We start from the raw sequence: 26593 nt of genomic DNA, 5'->3' as shown, positions 1-26593 counted from the left end.
CACCTTCGGAGTGCCGTCAGAAACTCAGTACGAACACTTTGTATAAATGGATGCTCAAGTATGTGTGGGTGTGTGGATTTGTATGTGTGAGAGCATACTTTTATACTATGGTCTACACCCACTGTTGGGCGCTGATGACGTCAGTGGGGATGTCATAGTAGCTAGTCCTTGCTATGCGTGATGGAGTTTACAGTTTTCAATCTTATGAGTGACTATCGTGGGATTGAAACTGCACTATGTTGTGTTTTTAGAGGATGAGTTTGGAAATGTTCCTGGATTCATCTAGGTATATATCAATTTCACCCCAAAATTTGGGGCTTTTGGTTTTGAACTGCAATTTCAGGCATTTTTGGGGCTTTTAGCTTTTGGATGCAATTTCCCTAAAGAAATTGGGGCTTTTGGCATTCGGATGCAATTTGGCAGTTGAAAGACCATTTGGGAGATTTGTAAGCAGTTTTGGACTCAGTGTGAGTCAAATTGCTGACTTTTTTCACTTTTTGCAGATTTTCTTTGCAGATCTTTGGGCATTTGCAGAGCATTGTGGTGCATTTCAAGCCTTTGATAGGCTGTGACAGTGATTGTCACTGTGGACAGATTTTCTTTGGCAGACTCTGGTAGTGCATTTTACATCCCAGGAAGGGATTTTACTTGTCTAGTTCGCTGTGTTTTTTGAGTTTATCTGGCAAAAATGGCTTAGAATAACCCCAATGAGGTGTTTGGAGTCCTCACACAGCTGCTGCTCCAGTGGCTCCCACAATAGAGCAGAAAAGATGGGATTCTAGGGATGCACAAGCTCTATCTGTGATTTCTCTTTCTGTCAAGAGGTTCATTATTCCTCACATTTGGTCATGCAAGACCTCAAAGGCAGCTTCAGAGATTTTGGAGACTATGTTTGCAGCAAGAAATGATGCCCGAGTTCCTGCCTGAAGAGAGAGCTATCTCATACCCATATGGATGAGGGAGATTCAATGTTGCATGCAGACAATGATAAAAGGATTGCTTGAGGGACGGTCGAAAAAAAGAGAACTTGTTTAGAGAAGGGTCACAAAAAACCCAATGAGTTTCTGTCCTTCCAAAGAGTCCATAGGGCCCAAGAGCGACTCCCCCCTCCCCCCCCACACACACACATGTTCACCTCACAAAGCTTCAGGAATAGATGAAGTTATTCCATATTCAGAGATGATTACCACCACTCTGAATTCTCTTTTTGAGTCCTATCTTGGTTTCCACACCTCGCTGAATTTGTCATTGAGGGGGGGCAGCAATCCTCTTGTACAAAGATCCAAATTCTTTTGGTGGACGAAATTTTCCTTGAGAGCTTTGTGAACTTCATTGTACAATCAGTGGAAACTATTGTAGTTTCTTGGATCTTAGCATTACTCAATCTTCTTTAGGTTTAGAAGTTGATGACTATGGTAAATGACAACAAACCTGAGTATACTTTGTTGAATCATATGAATGCCTCACATCGACTTAAAATCTCGGATGTGGCTAAATATGGTGTGATTTCTTTCCAATTTTATAAGTCCTCTTGTCTTTGCACAAGAGTGCATTTATCTCTCAATTTAGTAATTGAATCCTACCTAAGAAAAGTAATGAAGGAACTCCACTCTATCCTACATTGTAGTCATTATGTCTTTGGAATTCCGGCTTTGGGTATGTGTAGAATCCTTGAACGTAGAATCAAAATCCAAAGTGGGAGCTTCAAACCCCATTTTCTTTTTATTTCTTAGGTTTGTTCTATTTTTGGAGGTCATCTATCCTTAGGTACTTGTTTAGTTTAGCTTATTTATTTATTATTGCTTTTTTAAATCCCCCTTCGTACTTTATTTTATTATTTATTATTGTTTAAAATTTCAAAATAAATAAATAACTGGATAATTTAAAAAATAATGATAATAATTGTTTCCTTGGGTTTGCATTGGTGTTTTATTTGGTTTGTTATATGTACGTTGGTTTCCCTTGTGTTAACACTAGTTTTTTTTTTTTTTTTTTGTCATGGATAAATAACCTTATTTAATTCTCATTCTCTCTCTCTCTCTCTCTCTCACACACACACACACACACACACACATACACACACTTTTTTTAATATAGTGAAATCTTATATTTCTGTGTGGGAAACCCCAAAAAGAGGTAAAAACCCACCAATAAGTACAAAGGAAAATTTTACAAGTTAAGCCTCAGAGCAAAAGTCATGAGGCAGCCAAGTAAAAAGTTACAAGGTGGAGGAGGATCAAACACAACATCCTCCAGTTTAAGATTGTTGCTTTGTAAAAAGAGATGCAATGAAGAAACTGCACTGTCAATAAAAACCACCTGTTTTTTGCCCTTGTGATTCTTTTTAATATAACTAGGGAGCCTGAACTTTTGAATCACAGGGTCAAAAACCTGTTGCAACATAGGATGAAAAGACTCCAGAGAAAATGAAACATCTGCATCCTGAACAGAAACAGACTCTGGCACAGTCTTCACAAGCATGTGAACTGGATCAACATCTGTACTCTTTGGAGAAGGAGCATCTGACGAAAGAGCTGCATCAGACAAATCATGACCCATCATTTCAACTTCAAAAGGCAAATCCATATCCTGAGGAGAAAGAGGCTGATGGTGCTCAATAGGAGAGGAAGCCTGAACTGTTGCAGCAACAAAAAGATCATCCTTGGATTTATCTACCTTCCTCTAGTAGTGCTTTGGAGCAGAAAAAGAAAGCTTATCTAGGGAAGCCCATAGCGAATACCGGAGGAGAAGGTAGAGGAATCTTGACAACTGAGGAAGGAGCATGAGGAGTGGTCCTAGCAGCAGAAGGGCAAGCCCGTGCGAAATGACCAACCTGATGGCACCAATAACAAGCTGTAGGAAAAGATGTAAACTGCAGCCGGATGTGCAAAGGATGAACAAATCCCAAATCCAGATCCAGAGAAGAGGGCACCGACTGCAGCATATCCCATAAAATACAAATGCGAACATCCTGAGTGGCCTGCAAAAACTCCTGTCTCGGAACATGTAGAGGCCTCCCTAAAAGCGTTGCAAGGGTAGTAAGATGCGGAAGAAGAGGAACAGGTAGCACTTTTAGAGTAATCCAAACTGGACAGTGAGTGAGAAGAGAAGCAGCCGGATCAAAAAGTGGATCCCAGGGCATCACATAAGCAAAGAAACCAGCCCCAGGAACACCAGCACGGTTGACAAGGCTCTCCACCTTAGTCGAAGAACACCGAGCATAATAAAAACCTTTGCCCTTGCCCAGAAAAATAAAGGAAGAAACAAGATCTGGGCCCATTGCAACTTCAGCCCAGCGACGGAGCTGAGCTGCAGAAAGAATCCTGCCCATTAAATATAGACAGATTTCAAACTGCTGAGCCTATCGAAGACCAGAAACCAAGAGGGCAGAATCCAAAGCGCAAACCATAGGAGAACCCGAGGAGAGAGCATTTGTGACGGAAGCAGCACACAGTTGTCGAAGAAGATCCAACTGGAGGGAGGAAGAAGGACCATCCGCCAGATCAAACTTTGTAGATTTGAATAAATGCGAAGCAAGGAGACCACCACGCTTTCGCCGAATAAAAACACGAGCAGGAGGATCAGGCACGGAAGGAGGAGTATAAGCAGAGAAAACAAAGGACCCATTTGGCGAAGCAGCAGGAAGAAAGGAGGATGATACATCGGGAAAAGACGTGAAGAGGACTGCTGCTGGAACTGAAAAGATGGGAAAGGAGAAACAGAAACAGGCTGCAACGACAGGGAAGAAGGTACAGATGAAGCAGGAGCTGAAGGACTAGGGACAGCAAAAAAGAAAAAATCAAAATCTGCAGCAGGCTGGGACTGAACAGTCGACCGTACAGGCTGTACGGGCAGCCGTACGGCTGGAACAGTAGGATCAGATGGAAAAGGCACCTGCAGGTCAGGTATGGACAGCAACGGAGAAGCTGTACAGGGCGGCTGAGATGAAACAGGCTGACGAGCAGAAGGTATTGATGAAGCAGAAAGCCGTACGGGCAGCGGCTGTTGTACGGAGGAGGACAAAGAGGAACCAGAAGAGGGCGTGGGCTGCACAAGGAGGCACGGAGGGTGTACGGATGAGGGCTGGAGGGGGACGGAGGGCTGCAAGGGTACGACCAGGGAGGAGGAGAAAGCAGGGCTCTCCATGGCGCACACCACACACCCTCCCTCTCTCTCTCACACACACACACTACACACACACACACTCTCTCTCTCTCACACTTTTTTTTTTTTTGTGAGAAGAAATATTTTATTGCTGTAAAATAATTACATTCATAGTTACTTCAAAAGTGGAGTAACTACTACTCAACTGAAAATCTTTGTATAAGCTATATATACATCATGATCAATCAAATGAGTCTGAAAGCAATCATAAAATGATTGCCGCAAAGATCGTTTGAAAAAAACAAAAGATGAAAAAGTAGGATCACCAAAGACTCTATGATTTTTGTCCATCCATAGAGTCCACATTGCCCAGTAGTGCACCCAAACAAAAAATAAATCAAAACCCTATCTAGCTGGATGAAAACCAAATAACCAGAAGAACCTGCCAAAAGTAACAGTAGGAAATATCGCTCGAAGCCCCTATCGAATGAGAGCGAGGAAATCACAAGTGTGGACAGTGCCAAAAGATGTGAAGCACAGATTCAGCAGAATGTAGACATCTGTGGCAAACAGCCGGAGCAATATGTCTATGCGCAAGTAACTGCCCAGATGGAAAAATGCCAAGTAGGACTCGCCAAAAGAAAAGTTGTTGCTGAAGAGGGACTTTATAATGCCAAAGGAGACGCAGCCGCTTTCTCCACCACTTTAGTGGGCGATCCATATAAGGCGGAAGTAACAACACTTTATATAGAGAAGGCACTGTGATATGTGAGAGCTTCAAAGGACGGGCTGAAGAGGAAGAAGAATGTAGAGTCCAATCCTCAAGCCTATCCTGAAGTTCCAAACGAGGTACCGGCAACAAAGGTTGAAGCATTTTGAAAATTTTATGCCATAAAGGACGATAATGAGCTCCCAAACCATATTTGCTAGTAGCCATAGAAAAAGATAAAAGCGTGCCATCATCCTGAAGTACATCCGCCACAGAAGAAATGCCTTTGAAAGATATAAAATAAGAATGCATGGGTTCTTGTATAGCCAAAGGAGGGTGGAATACTTTGGACCAATAAATATTCTCAGCCCTCAAGGAATTTCCTGACAAAGAATCCCTGCCATGCCATTCCAAGTGGGATAAAATATGCTTCCAATCAAGAAGCAAACAAGAGACAAAAGGGCAGCCTCTGATCTTGCCTTGAATAGAGCCAAATAGAAAATCCCACTATGTAGGCTGCCAATGCCCAAAAGCAGAAGTATCAATATGCAACAAAAGAGAGCGGATCATGAAAGCCCAAGGCTGATCCCCTTGCATAAACTGCAACATCATTTTTCCCCTGTGAGCAAGTATATGCATTTGAATATTGAGTATGTTTAGACCCCCGTGCATTCTTGGAGAGTAGAGACGATGCATAGAGAGTAATCTGAGAGTTTTCTTGCCATTTTTTGAACATTAGAAAATCTCAATGATAGCAGACATAAAGGAAACCAGATCTGCCTTAGTGAACATGATGAGAGGTAGATAGAATTGTATGTATGCTATCAAAATGGATTGCGTTATTCGCAATCGAACATGTAATGGCCAAGTTGCAAGCTTCCAATATTCAAGTTCTACCCTCAACTTTGTGAGCACCCAATCAGTTTGTTGAGAACGAGTGAGCCCCTAACCTAGAGAATAGCCAAGATGTCGAATCAATTGAGAAGTTGGAACAATTTTCCTAGGCCACAAAAGACTATGCCAGTCTTTAGCATGCAATGGCAGTAGCTTTGATTTTTGAAAATTGACATGAAGACCAACAGCCAAACCATATGTAGAAAGAGCCTGCATAATCATGGAGAGATAGCTCTGAGTATTTTTCAGGGTAAAGAAAGAATCATCAGCATATGCTTGAGTGATCATGCTACGGCTGCCAGGAATTTCCAATCCGTGCAACATGCCAGTGTCCAAAAGGTGGTCCATATATTGAAGCATTGGATGAGTGGCTATGGCGAATAGTAAAGCATTGAGGGGACATCCTTGCCGAAGAGAACAACCAAGAGTCCAGGTTGTAGAAATATCCCTTGAAAGTATGCAGGCAGCTTTACTATCTTGATATAGCCAATTGATAACTTGCTGCATTTTTGTGCCAAATCCCAAGGCCTGCATAGTTGATGAAATAAGGTTCCACTTAACAGTATCAAAAGCTTTGGCAATATCAACTTGCAATAGCAAAACATCCTGCTGCATATATTTGGCATATTTGATTCCAACATAAGCATTAGCAATGTTATCTGTGATATGCCTAGGAGGAACAAAACTATATTGTGCAGGATGCAACCCATCATGTAAATAGCCTTTTAGCCGATCAACAATCATTTTGGTAGTAAATTTGTATCTGACTGGCATAAGCGTGATAGGTCTCCAATCAGCCAAAGATTCACAAATTTTCTTTTTTGGAAGGAGTTTAACAAGACCTCTCTTCCATGTGTCTGGCATTTTCTGATTTTGCCAAGCAGAGTTCACCATATGCAGCAATGTATGCTTCAAAAGAGACCAATATTCTAGAAAAAACTCAACTATAAGACCATCCCATTCTGGAGATTTCCATCTACCATAGGATTTGATTGCATCTGACAATTCCCTCTCAGTAAAAGGTTTTTCCAATTCCAAAGCTTGAGTAGTGGAAATAATAGGAGAAACATGGTGCAAAAGTAAATTTCTTGCAGACAAAACCTGTTGCGAGGGAGGATCTGCAGAACCAGACTGCTGAGAGAAGTGATGTACACAAACAGAAGCAAGTTGTGACCGTGATGTAGTCCATGAACCATCAGGTAGAAGCACCCTACAAATGTTTGTTTTTAATCTCTTCTGATGCAAGCTTTTAAGAAATTGTTTGGAAGAGTAGCCTTTAACTGTAAAAGCTCTTTGTCTTGCTCTAGTCTCCCATTTAGCCAGTTTCCTGTGATCATTGATTTGAAGACAATGTTTAGCTTGGCATAGTGTTGTTTGCTCATGCAAGGACAAGGGACGAAGATGACTGAGTTTAGTGAGGTCTTGACAAGTCAATTTGGCCTGAGCAAGAGTTTCCCTCAGAGTCTTCACGTAAGACTTGCCATAACCTCTAATTACAACTTGCATTTTGGAAACAAAAGAATCCCATGCATTATCAATATCAAAGTGGCTCTGAGAAGATAGAGATTGATATGCTTCAGTAACCATTGCCTTGAAAACAACATGCTGCAAATAGCTATTGTTGACAATCAGATGTCGCCTTTGAGGTAGTCTATCATCTTGCATATCATAAAAAGATAACCTCAACCATAACGGTGCATAATCTAAATGCACAAAGGCATAGTCAATCCACATTTTGCATGTAAAATCATCATTTTGTTGCGGAGCTACACTATACCAGCGATCCAGTTGTGCCTGATAAGAAGAAAGGGCATTATGTTGGAAAGTGTATCCTGGTGACAAAGGCTGCAATTCCTTCCAAAGATCAACCAAATCAAGATGCATCAGCAATTGAGACCATGCATGCCTTTCAAGGGTTAACATATGAGTATTTCTTGATGTATTGTCACCCTGTTGCGGAGCATTATTGAAATCCCCACATATAAAGGCATGATATCTCCATGCATGGCATCCCAAATTGCACTTCTATCCCGAGAAGATTGAGGTGCATAGACAGAAGCAAATTCAAACACCTCGCCTTGAATGATCCATTGAAGAATAATCCATCTGCCTTAATTGTCATGTTAAGCAATAACTGGCTGAAGCCCATGCTTAATCAGAAAGACTACACCTAAGAAAGAGTGTTCCCCAGCATAGAAGATATCATAGCCATAGTAATGACCTGTCTTTCCTGCATAGACATGTTGATTGTGTTCTTGTAATGCCACTATATTAGGCTGAAATCTATTGATATACAGCCACACAGATTTCCATTTCCTACTGTCACACATCCCCCTGAACATTAAGTGTAAAGAATTTGATATGAGCAGTCATATTTACAGATATTTATAGGAGAGAAACAGCTATATACTGTTGGAATCGGAGTCCTAGTGTGTGTGGTCCTAGAGTTCTAGGAGTGTCCTATAGTTGTGTGAGTGTGAAGAGTCTTGAGGCAACTTGTGCCACCTCATGTGGTAGGTGTGATTCCTCCCCTAGATTCTAGGATCTAGATTCTCTTGTGTGTGACCTCATCTATGAGGTGTCAGTGTGGGAAGATAAGGCTTGCCCAGCCTATAAAAGAGGCTATGTACTTGCTGTGATAACACAATCTATCAACATCAGTTCGTGCCTCAGATCTTGTCTCTCACCCTCTCCCCATTTTTAACAGTTGGTATCAGAGCAGGTCTTCCCTGATTGAGCCTTGCCTCATCACGCACGATTTTCCTGCCATGTCTCTGCGATAACATTACCGCACGTCGCCATGTCTACGTTGCTGACCAGCAGGCCGTTCCAGTTCTACCCGCTATCTTCCCTGATGCTGCGCCATTCTGCCCGTCCTCCCTGGCAGTCTACTCATGCCTCCCTCGCAATCTGCTCACGCATCCCTTGTAATCCTACCCACGCTGATGCTACCTCTTTCCTGCTAACTCCTCTACCCGCTACCTCTCTCCTCCGCTGGGCCACTCTTCCGACACTTTCCTGCTAACTCCTCTACCTGGTACCTCTCTCCTCCGCTGGGCCACTCTTCCGTCATCTCCACGTTGCTGTCAGATGGCCGCTTCAGTTCTGCTCTCCTCCTTCCACCCCTGATCTACGCAATCTCCAGCAGCAGTATTCTGCCTCGACGACCTGCGTCTGAAATGAGCCACCATCGTGGAAGAATTCCAGCACATTTTTGGCCTCCAAATGGTGATTTTTGCTGCTACTGTTGCCATATGAAGCTGCCCGTTTTTGCTGATTAATCGACCCTATTTTGGAGGAGGGTGCTTCAGGGAACAAAAACGAACTGATTCCAGCTCGTTTTTCTTACTGTTCAAGCTGTCATCAGCTCCAAAATCGCTGCCACATTTGGAAGGGATTCAGACCGACCTTGAAACCTAGCACTTCTGCTCCATGACGACCTGAAGAGCGGCTTGTTCCAGCCCATTTCTGAGCCCAAAACCCTAAATTGCGCTTTTCAAGAATTTGGCCTCATTTTGGGTGAATTTCTTGGGGCTTTTATGGTCTGAAGCTTCCCTAGTATTGCTAGAACACTATGCTCTAGGAAATTTTGAAAAGCCCCAATTTTTTGCAAACCAATTTTTTGCAAACCCTGATTTTGCAGCAACCCTAACCCAAAAATTTAGGGCTTTTCTGTCCTGTGTCTTCCTTTGGCATAATTAAAGCTTCTACCATGTAAAATTTGGGCCTTTTTTTACAAAATTTGAGTAAACATTGTAAGGGATTTAGACACTGGCTGTAATAACAGCTAAGACCTTCCCACCAATGGATAGCATAAAAAACTCCTCGTTCATCGAGAAATTCTCAGGGAGCAATTTCCCAACTTGGCAGACAAAACTCAGGCTTCTTCTTATGCGAGAAGGCATATGGAATATCACCAATGGCAAGGAGCCAAAACCCCAAAGTGATGATGCTAGAATCAGTTGGTGGGAGAACCAAAATGATAAAGCAATGGCTATCATTGGCCTAGCTTTAGCTGACAACCTTATCCACCATGTGGATTTTGATAAGACTGCAAATGACGTTTGGGAAAAATTAGAGAATTTGTTTGGAAATAAGATCAATAATTCCAAAATATTTCTCAAACAAAAACTCTTCAAGCTCAAGATGAAGGAAACTGAAACCCTCAATGAACACTTGAGCAATCTTGGGTCAATTCTCCAACAATTATCTGCCATCCGAGCCATTGTTGAAGATGATGATCAAGTTGCTGTACTTCTCTCAAGTATTGAAGACATTTCCAAGTACAATGAGATCCTTGCTGTCCTAAGAGTCAGCCGCAATATGAGCTTTAAGGATATGGTAGCTCATCTCATTGATGAGGACCGTAGGCTTACAGAGAAAGCAGAATCTTCCTTTGAATCTGGCAAAGCATTCTTTCTCAAGAATAAGCCCAAGAAGAAAGGAAAACCTCTTAAATGTAATTATTGTCAGAAGCTTGGCCATCTAGAGGATCGTTGCTTCAAGAAGATGGCAAAGGTACAAGCCAAAGAACATGCCAATCTGGTTGCGGAGCAGAGCGAGGACGAAGACGATGAAGCTACACCTTCTGGACTTGAGGAACAAGCCTGCACTGCTGTTGTTTCTGGTCTATCCCTCCATGAGGTGATAGATGAAGAGTGGGCTTTCTAGAGTCATGTGTGTTAGGTACTCTACCTTGGGTAGTCCCCCTAAAATGATGTAATAATTTGTCATTTTGTGTGCCTTGTCCTATAAAAGGCTCCGCTTATTTCCATGTACCCAATTAGGAGACAGGGGGATTGTTATGTCTTTCCTTTATCAGGCCCGGCCGAGTTCCAGGATGTTGGTGTACTCCCTAGACCTATGAGTTGGTCATGCATCCATGCTCAGATTTGAGTCTCTGATCACGTTGACACCTAAGCCATGAGAGTGCTTGGTTCAACCTCTGAATTATGCTCAGCTGTTAGCCTCTGAGATTGCCTGGGATGCACAGTCTGGATGATGTCATAGTTTCTCACCCTAGCTCTGAAGGGGGGTTTGTTGGAATCGGAGTCCTAGTGTGTGTGGTCCTAGAGTCCTAGGAGTGTCCTACAATTGTGTGAGTGTGAAGAGTCTTGAGGCAACTTGTGCCACCTCATGTGGTAGGTGGATTCCTCCCTTAGATTATAGGATCTAGATTCTCTTGTGTGTGACCTCATCTATGAGGTGTCAGTGTGGGAAGATAAGGCTTGCCCAGCCTATAAAAGAGGCTATGTACTTGCTCTGATAACACAATCTATCAACATCAGTTCGTGCCTCAGATCTTGTCTCTCACCCTCTCCCCATTTTTAGCATATACAGCAGCAACCTACAGGATGTCAACCTTGCATTTCTACCTCAGGGTCAGGGCCTCTTCCCTGAGAAGAAACATCCGCCTGAGGAGTAGACAGCAAAGCAGCAACCTCTTCTTCAAGGAAGAGGGTTCTGCTAGCTGTCACTGCAGCCCATGTGATCCCAATTCCTGAATTGACCTCTGGAGAGTTTCCACCAGAAGATGCACCATTCCAAGTGCGAGGGGGTGGAGGTCGTCGAACAGAAATAACTTTTCTTGGACTTTGCCATCCATCAATTGGAGTTTTTGGTCCTTTTGCTGAGGGTTGAATAGCAGGAAGCAAAGGGGAAGAAGCAGTCCCATTTGAAACCACTGAAGCTTTGCCTTTATCCTGATTCGCAAAAAACTGTCTATTACCTTAAATTTTTTTCCCAATAGAGGCAGGAGCATCCTTATTGGGCATTCGAACAGGCAAAGTGGCAGGAGGCATTTTATGCTGACTCATTGGACACTGCGAAGCCATGTGCTCAAATTTTTAACATTCAAAGCAAGCCCCTGCAAATAATCCCCATTTCAATTTATAAATGCACTTCCCATGTCAACATTGTTCACCATGACTAAATAAGACTTTGGTGTGGGATTATCAGTATCCTAGAGAATGTAAAATCGATTAGAGTTGCCGTTAGGCCACGGTCGGCAAACCACTTTGCCTAAAGTTGCTGCAATTTTAGGCAAGAGTGGAGCCATGCATTGCAGAAAGTCTACAACTTCAACCTAGACCGGACATCTGTGTCGGATCAAAGCCTAAAAATCCCTAGTGGGAGACCATGGCAAAACGTGCACCATTTGCTGCCCAAAAAAGAGTGGCGAATGTTCCAAAAGCATTTGCCTGTGAATCTCATCTACCATAATGACCTCAAAAAAACCTCTGGCTGCATAGTGTACCTTCCGAACAAACAAGCCAGCCAGTGTGCGGGTCAACCAGTTGCCTACCTCTGCAACAGGTGGCATCTAACCTGGGAAAAATAAAATAACTGCATTTTTGGCATATTCTCTAATTGGATCCACAATTTCATCCACTTAACCATGAGACCAACCGATGGAACAGAGTCTTTCCACTCTTTCCTTGTGTCTGCAAATCCTTCATGCATGACATCATAAACCAGTTGTGCTTCAACAGAATCATGCATTGGGTCATGCTGACCCTCAGCCTGCTTTTGCTTTTTGCATTGAAGCGATCGATCCTTTTGAAAAGTTTTTTCACAAGAGTATTCAGCCATGTCTTTTGAAGAAGATGGAACCCAAAAAGATTTAGGGATTTAGAGAGAAGAAAATACAAGTTCTGTATAAGAAAAAACCAGCAAAAGTTCCAAGATGAACAATATTTCAGAAAAAGAAGGGAGATTCTAGCGATGGAAAGAGTACACAGGACCTAGAAACCAAATAGGAGAGAAAGGGGAAGAGAGAGCCCTCAGAACCAGCGTATAGATGCAGTCCGTGAGCAAAACCCTGCACAATAGTGACCCAGGAGCAGGGAATCAACTGGCAGCAGCAGCCTGGGCAGGGCGGGACAGGCCGTACAGGTCCGTACACCTGTACGGAGCTATGGCGGGCTGTACGGCAGGTAATTAATGCCCCAAAACACTGTTTTTTGTACTCTGATATGGCACAGCAGGTAGCTGAGGGAAACAGGCTGGTCTGAAGAGGCTAGGGAGCTGATGGGAAGGCTGGAGCAAGGGCTGCAGGCCTCTCTCTCTCTCACACACGACACACCCTCTACACACACACACCCCTCTCTCTCTCTCTCTCTCTCTCTCTCTCTCTCTCACACACACACACACACACACACACACACAGAGGATTTCAATTTTAGTGAGAAATGTGTTTATACGAAGAGATAACCGAAATTTTTTGAAACGCACATGGCAGCTTATGCTTGGGTACTGATGAGAATCGAAGCATAGCTTTGCTTACTAAGTTTTCTTTTTAATCTTTTTCTTGTTTACGCATAATTTTGTTTAAAGTTGTGTACCATCTCCCTTTTTTGTTTTGATTTATAAAACTTTAATTTTATCTTTGGGTTTCAATTGATTACTATTGAAAGGACATGTTTTCCCAGGTTTTAAGGTTGGTTATATTACAGTTTTCAATGTGGTTAAAGCCTCTTCACATTTGGAATGTCCCTCAAAATTCCAAATGTCCCAAACATTCAATGGAATAAATTTTGATTTTAAAATTCATTTGATAGACCTGTAAGTTGTATATGCTATTATATTAAGGTTGTCCTCTCTTTGATCCATCAACAATGAATGAAGATGAAGCAACATTTGAAGTTGTTATGCAAAATGTTTTTTTTTAAATTATGGTATTAGAGAGTTTTAACAATGTGAATTATTAGTCAAATGAAGTCGATCGATATGTAATGAGAAAGTTCTTGGTGGGAAACAAAAATTATTTGACGGCCAAGAAAGTTCTCACAATGTCAAAGTTTGCCTTCTAAGTTCAAGGTTCTATGAGCTTTCTAATTGCGCCATGGGTGCCTTGAACTAAGTTTTATATGCCACCTGAGCTGAGCATTGCTGCCACGTTTTTCCTTTGGCTAGTAAATAAAAATGATTAGATATTGAAGAAGCAAAAAAAAAAGTACTTTTATTCCGCACCTTCAGTTAAGTGTTTCATCATAGGCATATCATACAAGAAACTTTCTATTTGCATATGAAAAATGAACTGATGTTTAATACATTGTTGTTTGTTATGCTGTACAGCTGGAAAAAAACCTTCGGTTGCTGCAGTTGAAGGCCTTGCATTGGGTGGTGGTTTAGAATTAGCCATGGTATGTGGCAATCTTAGTTTTATGTTTCCATGTTTTTGTACCAGCAATGAAAATCTTGAATTTTCTCAAAGGTGTGTTGTGGTACAATTAGTTTTGATTTTGCATGTGTGCTTATGTTTTGGGCATGTGCTAATGTTTTATGCAGGCTTGCAATGCTCGAATTGCAGCACCAAAGGCTCAACTTGGTTTAGTTGAGCTACAGCTCGGAATCATTCCAGGATTTGGTGGTTAGTTTTGAGTTTCAAGTTAAAACTTGGAATTACAATTATATTAGTTCAAACTGTTAGATATCTTGTATTTGAAATAATCCTTTCCGATGGAATTTTATTTGTAAAGGTAACCATTATATTTTCATGGGCATTGTCCTATTTTAGTGCTGTTCCTAAAACATTTATTTTCATGTTTGGTAGGTACTCAACGGCTGCCCCGACTCGTCGGTCTATCAAAGGCCATTGAAATGATGCTAGTATGTAATGCAGCCATGTTTGGTGTACAGTCTATTGTCTTTCATTCTCTTTTATTTTCTGTGTAGATTTTTTGGTCTTTAGAACAACAAAAAATCTAAATTTGTATGATTGGACTTATTCTAGCCTTAAAAAGGTATATACAGTCTATTGTCTTTTTATGCTTAAACTAAAAACTTCAATTTTAATGTTTATGTGCTATAATTCGACTTTCTCTAATGGAATTTTGTATGTTTATGACAAGGATGTCCCACTAGAGCTACAAGCAATAAGGGCTTGATTTTTTAAAACATGTCTTCATCTTGCCACCAATTTAGGATGCATTTAATATCGTTTACACTTCTTTTGACCTTATCTGAAAGATCTTTAATGTATATGCATTTTTCCAGGAGACAATACCATGTGTTAGAAGCTTTGAAAACAATACAAGAGTTTAGCAATTCACGAGGCATGGCAAGTAAAGTGTTGGTTGCCTTGCAGACAAATAGGTCGGGTGCATGTGTGGTTCTGATTGCAGTCCGTCAAGCCGGATGTTATCAAAATCAAGGGCACATGACAACTCAAAGTTTGTTGGATGCTATTTGAGTTAGGGGCACGTGCTCAGATTGAAATCTGAGAAGCTGTGTTATTTATTTCTATTGGATACCCCCCTCTTGCAGCCTTGGCCTACCTGTGTAGTCTATTTCCATCTGTAGGACATCCGATTGCCTTTAAGCAGGCATCCAATTGCCTTCTTTGTCTAGTGCCTAGAGTGAGAGTCTGAGCTCACTACCTCGGAAGCCGGCACCAACAGCTAGTGTGGAGGATTATACAACAAGTGGGTACAAGTACTTGTGAGCACTGCCTTCAAATTGGTTCTGTCAAAGGAAAACAATTGTCAAGATGATTGGATGATTATTTTGCAACACCTGTGATGGAAGCCCATGCATAGGAAGTCCGAATGATTTACAAACTCTGTGTGTGTGTGTGTGTGTGTGTGTGTGAGAGAGAGAGAGAGAGAGAGAGAGAGAGAGAGAGAGAACCAAAATGGAAGGGGGCCACTTGGCAAAAAACTGTGTGGGACACTTTTTTACAAAAGTGTAACTGTAGCGCTGCTTGGAAGGCAGTCCTAACAAACAGATACCTCGATCCATGAGAATGTAGAAGATACCGCTGGCCAAGCCTTCTAGAAATCATTTCGGAAGTCTTCCTAGACGCCTTGGTACCCTACTCCTAGATGGCTCACAAGGTGTAGATGATATCATGCCATATATTGACAAGGGTAGTTGTAGGTCGTGTCTGCTGCCCCCCGTTATGAGACTGCATCATGCTACCTAGACTGTGATATTGGCAATTGGCTCCTACACACTGTCCCCACTGCCAACGCGAGCTTTGGATGACTTGCTTACCACATATGAGACAAACCAGGGGGATTATCCCTATGAAGAAAGCATGCCACCCCTTTGACAATCAGGCCACCCTATCCCAAGGAAGATGTCACCGGGACGTGAATTTCTAGACCTTAGGAATATACAGGTGAATATGTAGACCTTAGGAATATACAAGTGAATATCCTAGTCCTTTTGTTGTTTTAAATTGTTAAAAGGCCACTTAAGTGCAATTAATTCCATGGGCCAAGGCAAAGGATTGAAGGTTTGGGGGGTATTAATCCCATTGCTAAAAATAGTCAGAGGGCAACGTTTAGCAAGCTGGCTTGAGGAGCAAGCAAAAAAGGGGCGAAATTATAAGGCAAAGAGAGGCAAAGTGTCCCAGGGTTGTTCTAACAAATCGTCTTGCTAATTTTTGAGTACCAGAGCAATCTGTGTGCTGTTTGAGAGCTGCCAGGGTTGCCAAAAGCTCCTAAACGAATTCGTTTTTGTGCCAGGAGCCTCCAAAAGAATTCATTTTTGTGTAGGGAGCCTCCAGAAGAAATTGTTTTCAGCCAAGGAGCCTCCAGAAGAAATCGTTTTATATTCAGAGACCTGCAGGGAATTTCGTTTTTCAATCAAAGACCTACCAATCAGTTCTTTGTAGAAATGAGAAGGTAACCTATCCAATGAGTTCTTTGTAGAAAGGAGAAGGTGGGTTCTCGTTTCCTAGTTATTATGGGACAAATCCAAAACCTTGCTAGTGTGTGTGTGTGTGCATGCGTGCGCACGCACGCATTACGATATCTTCCTTGTATAAAGTTTTGTTGCCCCCACCTTGGGATTCAGATAAGGCAAATCAACTCTTGCACTTGAATCTCCTGGTGGAGATAGAGATTGCGGCAGCTTTGGACTTCAAAGTTCCTCTTCGACAACTAGTTTTCTTGTGGCGGGTGATGCTAGGGATTCTTCTGTCTGGACAGCTCTCGGCACGAAGACATATTGCTCCAACTGTTTGTCACAGATGTATGGTTCCACGCGAATCTGTGCCTCATCTCCTTTGGCATTGTCCATACACCTGCAATTTCTTGGGTCTTCTTCAGCAGAGCTTGAGAGCTAGGTTTCCTATTGCTACCTTCTAGAAGCATTTCTGGTTTTTGGGATTCACCCATGCAGATGTTCTTCACTTGGGTTCATTACTGGGCACTCTAGACTCTATGGAAGGATAGTCTTTGGTGATCCTACTTTCCCACTTTCCCTTTTTCAGATACTCTCGGTTGTTTGCAAACCAATTACATAGAATATGATGTATATTTGTCATATAGTGAGATCTTCAGCTTATGTACTTTTGACCTCCCTATTCAGGGGCAGCCACTGTGTAATATAAAGCATCAAAAACTTCCCAAAAAAAAAAAAATGTGTGTGTGTGTGTGATTGCATGCATCTAACCCTCATCGTCCCTCATGCCTCTAGGGACGCTATTGGTGTGGATGAAGAAGGAAACCCGCCTTCCAAGAAGGAAACTCGCCCTTGCGGAGCAGGCTACCAAAGGATAGGCGGATGGATGTGGCCTTAGAGCTCAGTGACTCTAGGAAAGCAGGGATGATGGGTTGAGTTGGAGGGATGAGGGGGTGCTTGCGAATTATTAAGTCTACTATGGGGATTGGGATGCATGCATGTCTTCACAGTGCCTAACATGGAGACCAAACATCACCTACTCACTCTATGGTTTCCTAGATTACCTAGGGAGTATATTCACATTTTAAAATGAAGTAAAGGGTGAAATTTGAATCTATCCTATATGGAACACTTAACCACTCGATTGGTTATTTACAATTAGTAGAGCTTGACAATCTTTATAGGGGATGTTGACTTGCAAGTTGCGAGTATGCTAGAAGAACATTGCTTCTTTTATGTGCATAGGGATGGTTTGGGACATTTAGGATTCCTTATGCATGTGAATCTCATTTGGAATTATTGTAAACTTGTCATAATGCTTTAAATTTTGGTACTACGTTCCTTTATGAAAAATCTTATGCTGCCTTTGTCATTGTCATCTTGGTCTCCATTTCCACTTCTGTCCTTAACCTCTGTGGCGTTTGCCTTCTATGGGGACGTGACACCATTAATTGCTTGAGATGATCCCTTTTTCATAACTTGACTTTCAAGATGTTTGGTTTTTGGCCTTGGCCTCACTTCCAGCAAGAACCATGGTGCTGAGAGATACCTAGAGGTGCTGCTGTCGGTTCCTCTTGAGCTGTGCTCTCATTCTGTCTTTGGATATCCAAACCTGTTTAGTTGGCACCTTTCTTTTCAGCCATCCTTGTGCCGAGAGTGTTTGTAGCATTATTTGAATCCTTTCTTGGGAAATTTGTTATTTCTTCCAAAGTTTCTATCTTGGCAAATGACCTTTCCAGCTCATCCTTATTGAATCTATGGATGTCCTCTTCCAAGGCATCTAGACAACCTTGGAGGCTGGTCAGTTTCATTTGCAGATATATATATTTATGCAGGTGTACCATTTCAAATTTGCATGATGTCAACGAGATCAATTTTATGGCGTGTAGATTGTAGTAGGACAAGCATTTGGTTTGGAGGCTTCAACCATGTGTGTGTGAGAGACCTTAACATTAGGTGAATTCATAATTGCTCGCCAAACTAAATCACATTCAGACAATGTTTGGAACTGTAAGTGATGTCATTTCACGAATAATTCAGTAAGCTACAACTTCTTTTTTTGGAGAAAGCAATTCCTGTTAGGGTTATTATTTATGCTGAATTTTTATGTGGACGTTGTCAGCTCTCTCAAACAGTGAGTTCGGAAGAGGCCAAGGAGTTGGGATTAGTGGATGCTGTTGTTCATCCTGGAGAACTTTTGACAGCAGCACGAAAGTGGGCATTAGAAATTGCAGAACATCGCAGGCCTCGGGTGGTCAGTCTGCATAGGACAGATAAACTTGAATCACTTGGAGAGTCTAGAAACATTATGAATCTTGCAAGATCCCAGGCAATGAAGACTTCCCCAAATGTTTCCCATCCAATTTTGTGTCTTGATGCAGTTGAAGAGGGTATTATTTCTGGAGGTTTTGCAGGGAGCCTTAAGGTAGGATTTGCATCCTTTTGCACAATGCTTCCTGTCCTATAGATGACAGTATCATCAGTATGAGAAGGCAGTGGGTGATTGAAATATTGTTTGCTAGGTAATATTTCAAGAAATGCATTGGGATCTGCGTGTCTTAATATATATCCTTTGATATTTACAAAGCACTACCCATTAAAGCTGCTTATTTTGCAGCCTCAGTGTAATACTGATGCTGAAACTTTGCAATGAGCTTATCTTTGAATAATGACCATAGAGAGTTTTTTGGTTTGCTGTACAGGAGGAGCAATCGTTTAAGGAAGCCGTTCTGTCTGAAACCGGAAAGTCATTGGTTCACATCTTTTTTGCACAACGTGCAACTACCAAGGTCTATTGCAGCATCCTTGGAAATATTACATCTTATCTTTGTGATAGATGATTGTGAAGCCTCATGGCTTTCCTTCAACATTATTCTCTTTTTTCAGCGGATTGTTATTGTTTGCAATGTGGCATTCTAGGGTTGAGTTAATTACTCTTTATTCAAGAAGAATGCTTCCTTGTGCGCTGCATTTGGCAGTTGGCCAAATGCAGGTATATGGTTTACCTGCTGATCCTTCTTTATTTGACTGAGTTGGTCGATTAGTCTGACAATGATGGCTGGCATATGGTTGCAGGTTCCTGGTGTCACTGATGTTGGACTGAAACCAAAACCTGTCAAGAAGGTTTCCATTATTGGAGGAGGTCTTATGGGGTCTGGAATAGCTACTGCGCTTGTTTTAAACAATATTCAGGTTGTTTTGAAAGAAGTGAATGCCAATTTCCTCCAGCAAGGACTGGAGCGAATCGAAGGTAAGTGCTGTCTACAACATCCTGAGATATATCCAGTCTCTTTTTCTGCATTGATGTAAGGTTTGCTGATTGTTCATTTTGCATTATGTCACAGAAAACCTGGAAAGTCGGGTGAGAAAAGGGCGCTTGAGTCAAGGAAATCGTGACAAATGTATGTCACTAATTAAGGGTGTTCTTGATTATCATGCTTTGGGGGATGTTGACCTAGTCATTGAGGTATTATATCTCATATTCTTTTATCAAAAGTGGACCAGGGTACTGACCTGATGAGTGAAGATAGTTTCAATGTTGGTTGGTTTTTTTGGCTTGATAAGTTTTTCTTTTGTACTTTTGATCAGGCTGTAATTGAAAATATCCCACTAAAGCAACAAATTTTCTGTGACCTTGAGAAAGTTTGCCCCTCACATTGTATTCTAGCCAGCAACACCTCTACTATTGATCTAAGTTTGATCGGTCAAAGAACTCATTCACAAGAGAGAATCATTGGAGCCCATTTTTTCAGGTGATCTTTCATATCTGGTATGTTCTTTTTGATGTTATATTTGAATATACAGTAAGAACATTGTTGGAGCTAATGGTGTTGCTTACATGAACAACAGCCCTGCTCATGTGATGCCACTTCTTGAAATTGTTCGCTCGGATAAAACTTCTTCACAGGCAATAGTTGACCTTATGAATGTTGGGAAGATTATCAAGAAGGTGCCTGTGGTGGTTGGAAACTGTACTGGCTTTGCTGTAAATCGTATGTTTTTTCCGTATACACATTCAGCACACATGCTGGCAGACCTTGGAGTGGATGTCTACAGAATCGATCAAATAATCACTGCCTTTGGGATGCCAATGGGTCCTTTCAGGTATGTGGGTGGTGGTTGTTGAATAGGGCTTAAATTTTACAAGCTGCCTTGTTATGTAGATTCAACGGGCCCTTTACCAAAAAAATGGTTGACTTTTTGGATATAGGTTATATTGCAAATTAAGCATGTGTCCTTGTATTGCAGTCGAAAATTTCATGCATGAACACATGGGTTTCCGCACTGCAACTTATTTGAACAAAAAGTCGTATATGCTTTAGTGTTTGAGTGCATGATCAGATATGAATGATTTGGTAAAGTAACGGCATGCAAAGATTCCATGGTTCATCCATTTTATGCAAAATGAAAAGGTGGCAGATGAGAAGATGCCAAGAATGTGAAATGCAGATGTGATAACGTGTGCAAGCACTTTGTTCTAGATCCTTGGATTCAGGGTGTCACTTGTAGTTCAAGAGTGCCAAGGAGCTGGATTCCCGCTGGATGACTAGTACCGATCTGCACGTCACAAGACTGTCTTTTGAAAGCATGGTTCAAACTGGAATCCTTAGCCAGGAGACCGCTCCATAATCGAGCACCCATTGGTGTAAGGAAGGCCTAAACAAAAGGCAAGCTTGGTCTTTGTGACCGAGCACAAGCTTGAAACTGTTTTGCCTAATCACCTAGTGGATCTTGGAGCTGCATCCTGAAATGAAGACAACGAAAAAACAAGAAACGTGAAAAGTCCAGCCCTAGGATAAAGTAGGGAACTTTAAGGGTGGCCAGTGTTGCTATAGAATTCTCCATGTTAGGCCTTGGTATTTCATCTTGATTGTTAATTGTTTCTCCAAGTGCATAGGTAGAGCGATAGATGCTAGATTAATATTATTCAAATTTTAAGAACTGAGAGAGAGATGCTAAATTGAGAGATGCTCAGTTTTAAGAACTGACTTAGACACATTCGTTGTTGATGTTTCACAAACGTTACATTTAGAGATGCTAAATTGAATCCCAAGTGCATGGATAGAGAGAGAGATGCTAAAATATAACACTCAAATTTAGGAACTGACTGAGACACATTTGTTGATACAAATGTTACATTCAGCCAGTGTTCCCCTTGGAAATATTTCAATCTTCTTTCCTATGGTAATGACACAGCATGTTTGGATAATTTAGTTTTCATCTTAAACTGTCATATGTATTCATGAAATCTAATCTCATACAGAACATTACTAGTCTATGCAGATTTCTGTGTTCTTTGCATTGTATTCAAGAATGAAGACTTCAAATATGTAGCAAGGGGGGGATGAAGGGCTCTATGGGAGCCATCTGGTTGAAAGCTTCTTGGACATGGACTGATTGAAGGTGCTGAAATCGCTTTCGTTAATTTAGAGCTATCAATAGCAACTAATGCTGTTCATGCAGTCTGTTCATGGGTTTAATCTCAACATGACAAAGTGTTCCGTATGGTTTCTACAAATGACCTGTAGTATATCGCCTTAATCTAGGGGTGTTAGAGTTTTCTAAGTTCTTACAATCATGATTTTCTATCGACGTACTGTCCACAAGGGTTAGTGATGCTGCATGAAACCAAACATGCAGGCCATTTAAATCTTTTGTGAGTTTCAAGAGCATGAAATCAACCATGTGGTCCATTTTAAAGTGAATTTGCATGGATAGATGGGCAAATCCTTATGAGTATCATGAGCTAAGATCAAAACATGTACTTGACTTGAAACATATGTGATACATGGCTAAATATCCAAGCATATGTTCATGTAAATACACTTTAGCAGTGTTCAAATACAAAGAGACACCAACTGTCGGGTGCATCACTTCATATTTCCAATCCTTATTCAGTTGGCATTATGTTTTTATTATGGTTTAGAGAAGAACAGGTCGTAATGTGTCTTGCTCAGGTTGTTGAGAGATCTATCTAATGAAAGAAAATATTGTTTGTTTTGAAATGAACTTAGGTTGATGTGGCATGGACTGGCTAATGCGTTTCTTTGTTGTCTTGCACTGGTGTATGTTGTTTGTGTGCCCCCCCTCCACTGGCCCTTCTCACATCATCTTGAGGGGCTTGGGTGGGGGGAGGGGGACTCTTCTCCTTTCCCTTTTACTGAGGCTGGAATAGGGAATCAAGGTGGGGGTCTCCAAAGGGGTTGGCATCCGTCTTACTGGAATATCGGTTCATAGGGCTTTTCAAGCCCCGCTGGATCCATCTCAATTGTTCTACTGCTCTTGAAACACTGTTGAGCGCTTGCCTAAGATTATTTGGCTAGAACTCTGCCCTGTTAGCCAAATCCAAGTCCCTGGAGGAGTTTTTGTCTCTAAGTGCCCTCTTGTTCTTGCTGGTGACACTGTCGAATTCTTTTCAGCTATGTATTGGCATGAATAATGTAATAAAAGCTGTGGAAGCCCACCCTCTTACATGAGCAAAGTACTTTAGGACCAGCTTGGAATTACTCGTTTCTACCAACATTTAGCTTACCATTTTTTTGGCATGAGGGATGGGGTTGGGACATTTATTAATCACGTTACTTTGTTCTGCAGACTTGCAGACCTCGTAGGTTACGAAGTGAGTCGCAGTGTGGCATCAGAATTTGCCAAGGCTTATCCAGATCGAAGCTACAGATCACACTTGATACCGTTGCTGATGCAAGACAACCGAATGGGTTAGTTCAGGCTATTGATGATCGTGATCATAGGCGGCATTAGTAGGCTGCCAGTGTTTGTGTCATTGACTCTCTTAAATATTGCAGGTGAGAAAAGTGGAAAAGGATTTTATATCTACGATGTAAAACGTAAAGCACATCCTGATCCAGACTTCAAAAGAATTCTTGATGAATCAAGAAGGCTTGCAAACATAATGCCTAATGGAAAGGTTAGGTTCATTATCTTATCGTGTTCATAATAATGAGTGAGGAGTGCCATTTTTCTCATTCAACTTGGAACGTTTTCTCCAATGCAGCCCCTTGTCGTTACTGATGAGGAGATTGTGGAGAGGGTTTTCTTTCCGGTTATTAATGAAGCTTGTCGAGTTCTTGACGAAGGAATCGCTGTTAAAGCATCAGATTTGGACATTTCATCAGTATTAGGGTTTGGTTTCCCTGCTTACAGGTAATTGGGTGAAGATCCATTGACACCAGTCTGCATGGCACTCTTTTAACCTTTTGTGTGTGTGTGTGTGTGTGTGTGTGTGTGCGTGCTTCACCCCAAAAAAAAAGTGTTTGTGCCTTTTTTTCTGTTGAGTTTGATATTGGGGATTCTGGACTCTGTGGAAAGACAGAAATCAGTCTTTGGAGATTCTACTTTTTCCATGTTTCACTATTTTCGGATGTCGCTCAAGCAATCTTTCTATTATTGCCTGTCTGTTCGTCAGATAGATTACTTTGTTCACTTGCCTTACTATGAAATCTTCTAATATTGTAATTGCATGTCTCCTCTTTGGGGACTGCTGCTTGTAATATAAACTCTCCGAGCCCGGTACTGCTTGCTTTGGCAAGCTTTTTGGGCTCTTTGGGTTGGAGCCAAGAGTTCAATCTCACTTGGGGTCGATATTGGGGACTCTGGACTGTGTGGAAAGACAGAATTCATAGCGTCTTTGGAGATTCTACTTTTTCCAAGTTCCACTCCATCCGGATGTCACTCAGGCAATCTTTCTATGATTGCCTGTCTGATCGTCAGATAGATTACTCTGTTTGCTTGTCTTATATTGAAATCTTCTAACATTGTAATTGCATGCCCCATCTTTGGGACGACTTCTTGTAATATAAGCATACATGGATTTCACTATTATAAAAAAGTGTGTGGGTGTGTGTGCATGCACTCACGCACGCATGCAATGTACATACATATATGTACACATGTTTTGTATATATGTATATCTGTTTGAGTACACTGAGATGGACAGGGAATGCAACTTCTCACAGAATTCAAAGTCGTGTTTTTTCAAGATAATAGAACATTCTTTTGAATATTAGTTGTTGGCATACGACACGTAGTTTTTTATGACCTACATAGAAACGCGTTTTCAGTTTCAAGTCTCTGGCTGCTGGAGTATCCCTTTTGTATTAATTGTACAAATTATTTAAAGCATTAGAAGATTAAAATGTCTCTTGTCCTGTCAGCTTTTTTGAACAGGGGAAACTGCTACACTCTTTGTTTTGTTTTCTAACATTGTCTGTCGTGCATTGAAGGGGTGGGGTAGTATTCTGGGGTGATTCGAAAGGAGCAGCCTATGTTACTGAAAGGTTAAGGAAGTGGTCGGAAAGTTTTGGTTCCTTCTACAAGCCATGCTCCTTTTTGGAACAGAGGGCTGCAAAAGGAATCTCATTGGTATCTAATTGTAACCTAACTTTTGTTTTAATGTGTATGCACACTAATTTCACTAGCAATGAAATTTCCCTTTTACCTGGGTAAGAGAGCACGATGCTGAAGGTTGGGAAAAAATGACCTCATGTTTTTCTTTTTGCAGGAGGCACCCAAACATGATGTTAAATCTCGTCTGTAAAAACTGGTCGTCCACTTTCATCTTAGCACCGATTAGAGGTATAAAGCTGATCCTGCTTATGAAGTTCAAGCCCGCCTTCTGGCCCATCAATGCAATGGCTCTCTTCGAAGACCCAACGCTTGTGATATTAGTGGCATCTGATCAGTCGGCTGGGGTGACATCGAAATCACTCAATAATTATCTACTCATTTCCTTTTTAAATTGGACAGTATATTTGAGTATGAGATCAGTAGGTAAGATTAGTTCCAAGCTTGGCACTCCACCTTAAATTATTTCATATGCTGTAATAATGTATGGATGACCTGCTATTTGTGACCATGCAATTATAAGCTGGACTGCGCCCTGTAATTCATTTTTTTCAGCTGGTAGACATATTTGTTTATATATTGTATATTTTGTAAGAACGTGAGCACAAGCTGGAAAGTACTGCAATATCATTCCCTTGCTCAAGCATGTTCTTAAATCAACGTGTTGTCATCCTTTGTTGTTCAATAGAGAGAATTTGGTATGTGTACAATAAGAAATGGAAACATCAAGGCAACCAGCTGATATATTCAGAAAGGTTACAATCTGAACTTTATGCTGTTTCAGTGAGTTGTTGCCTAATGTTTCATGATCTTCTTTTGTACCTCTAATTTGCTCTAGGCTTTTATAGGTTGTATTTTGTCCTTCCATATCTTCATCATTTCCCGTTTCTAAAGCCTTGACACGTACTTACGTTTGTGCTATAGCTTGATCTGTATTAGCTTGTGAGGCTTTTCTTGTTTCTTGTAGCAGACTTGCTCTTTTTTTCTGGAGTCTTTACCAATCGTTCTTTTTAAAAGTACACTAAACACATTTCTCTCTCTTCTTTCAAAATATAATATAGTCTAAATACATGCATGAATGACCTTGGACTGCTTGACTTCATCGGATTTTGTCGCATCCTACAAGGACATTGAAGTTTCTGTCAACTTTACAAATCACTACAAAGAAACTAGCTGGAGATATGCAATCAACAAGGCAACGGAGCCTTTTGAATTGATTCCATATGACATCACCATACCCTTTCCAACTAGTAGGGAATTCATATATATAATTGTGCTAACTAATTGTCACAAGATGCCTGGGCTATTGAAAAACTATCAAAATTCATTCTTTTTTTTTTTTGCAAAGATCAAAGTTATTCTTAAGCATGGTTGTCCAAAATATCTGCTGTCAGATCAAGGACCCAACTTTAAATCTGAAGTCATGAAGATAGTTTTTAATAAGCTGAACATTAAACATCAATTGCTAGTCCTCATCATCCATACTGCAATGGATTGATTGAGTGCTTGAATAGCGCCACCAAATTGATGCTAGCAATGCATGTGGACCCACAACATCGTCATTGGGACATTTCTCTTCTCCATGTAATGACAGCATACAACATAGCTTTACAAGATTCAACGAGGCTTAGTCCATTGGAAGCAATGTACGACAGGTCACCTGGTTTTTTAAGCCAAAATAGGACTCATTGTCTTAGACATCTAACCAAGTTCCACAAAGAACGACGAGAAGAAATATCTCAATGAGAATTTTAACAAGTAGAAGCTACCAGCATGACAAATAAAAAAGGACGCAATTTTTTATGGAAAGATTGTTGTCATCATTTTCAAACCACACAAAACGAAATTCAATTAGTAAACACTCTTTTTTGGCATCCAAAGCTTCACTTGATA

General features: G+C 41.2%; 1 protein-coding gene across 1 annotated transcript in view; it reads left to right on the top strand.

Moving 5' to 3' along the window:
* The window catches only part of LOC147886955 (peroxisomal fatty acid beta-oxidation multifunctional protein AIM1-like), an 88051-nt gene extending 62691 nt beyond the window's left edge, over window positions 1-25360 (top strand). Inside the window, exons 5-18 of the mRNA XM_087394905.1 lie at window positions 13784-13851; window positions 13997-14078; window positions 14262-14317; window positions 18462-18764; window positions 19042-19128; window positions 19415-19589; window positions 19684-19805; window positions 19928-20091; window positions 20189-20443; window positions 22934-23055; window positions 23143-23264; window positions 23352-23500; window positions 24580-24718; window positions 24858-25360. Coding sequence (XP_087251031.1) covers window positions 13784-13851; window positions 13997-14078; window positions 14262-14317; window positions 18462-18764; window positions 19042-19128; window positions 19415-19589; window positions 19684-19805; window positions 19928-20091; window positions 20189-20443; window positions 22934-23055; window positions 23143-23264; window positions 23352-23500; window positions 24580-24718; window positions 24858-24893 — 1880 coding nt within the window. The 3' untranslated portion in view covers window positions 24894-25360. The remainder of the gene's footprint in view (window positions 1-13783; window positions 13852-13996; window positions 14079-14261; window positions 14318-18461; window positions 18765-19041; window positions 19129-19414; window positions 19590-19683; window positions 19806-19927; window positions 20092-20188; window positions 20444-22933; window positions 23056-23142; window positions 23265-23351; window positions 23501-24579; window positions 24719-24857) is intronic.
* Window positions 25361-26593: the final 1233 nt, after the last annotated feature.

Source organism: Dipteris shenzhenensis, chromosome 23 (assembly GCF_047967505.1).
Source record: "Dipteris shenzhenensis isolate YYH24624 ecotype China chromosome 23, Dip_SZ_1.0, whole genome shotgun sequence".
NCBI classification, from domain to species: Eukaryota; Viridiplantae; Streptophyta; class Polypodiopsida; order Gleicheniales; family Dipteridaceae; genus Dipteris; species Dipteris shenzhenensis.
The sequence above is the reverse complement of the archived record's forward strand: the minus strand, read 5'-3'. Positions and strand labels throughout refer to the sequence as shown.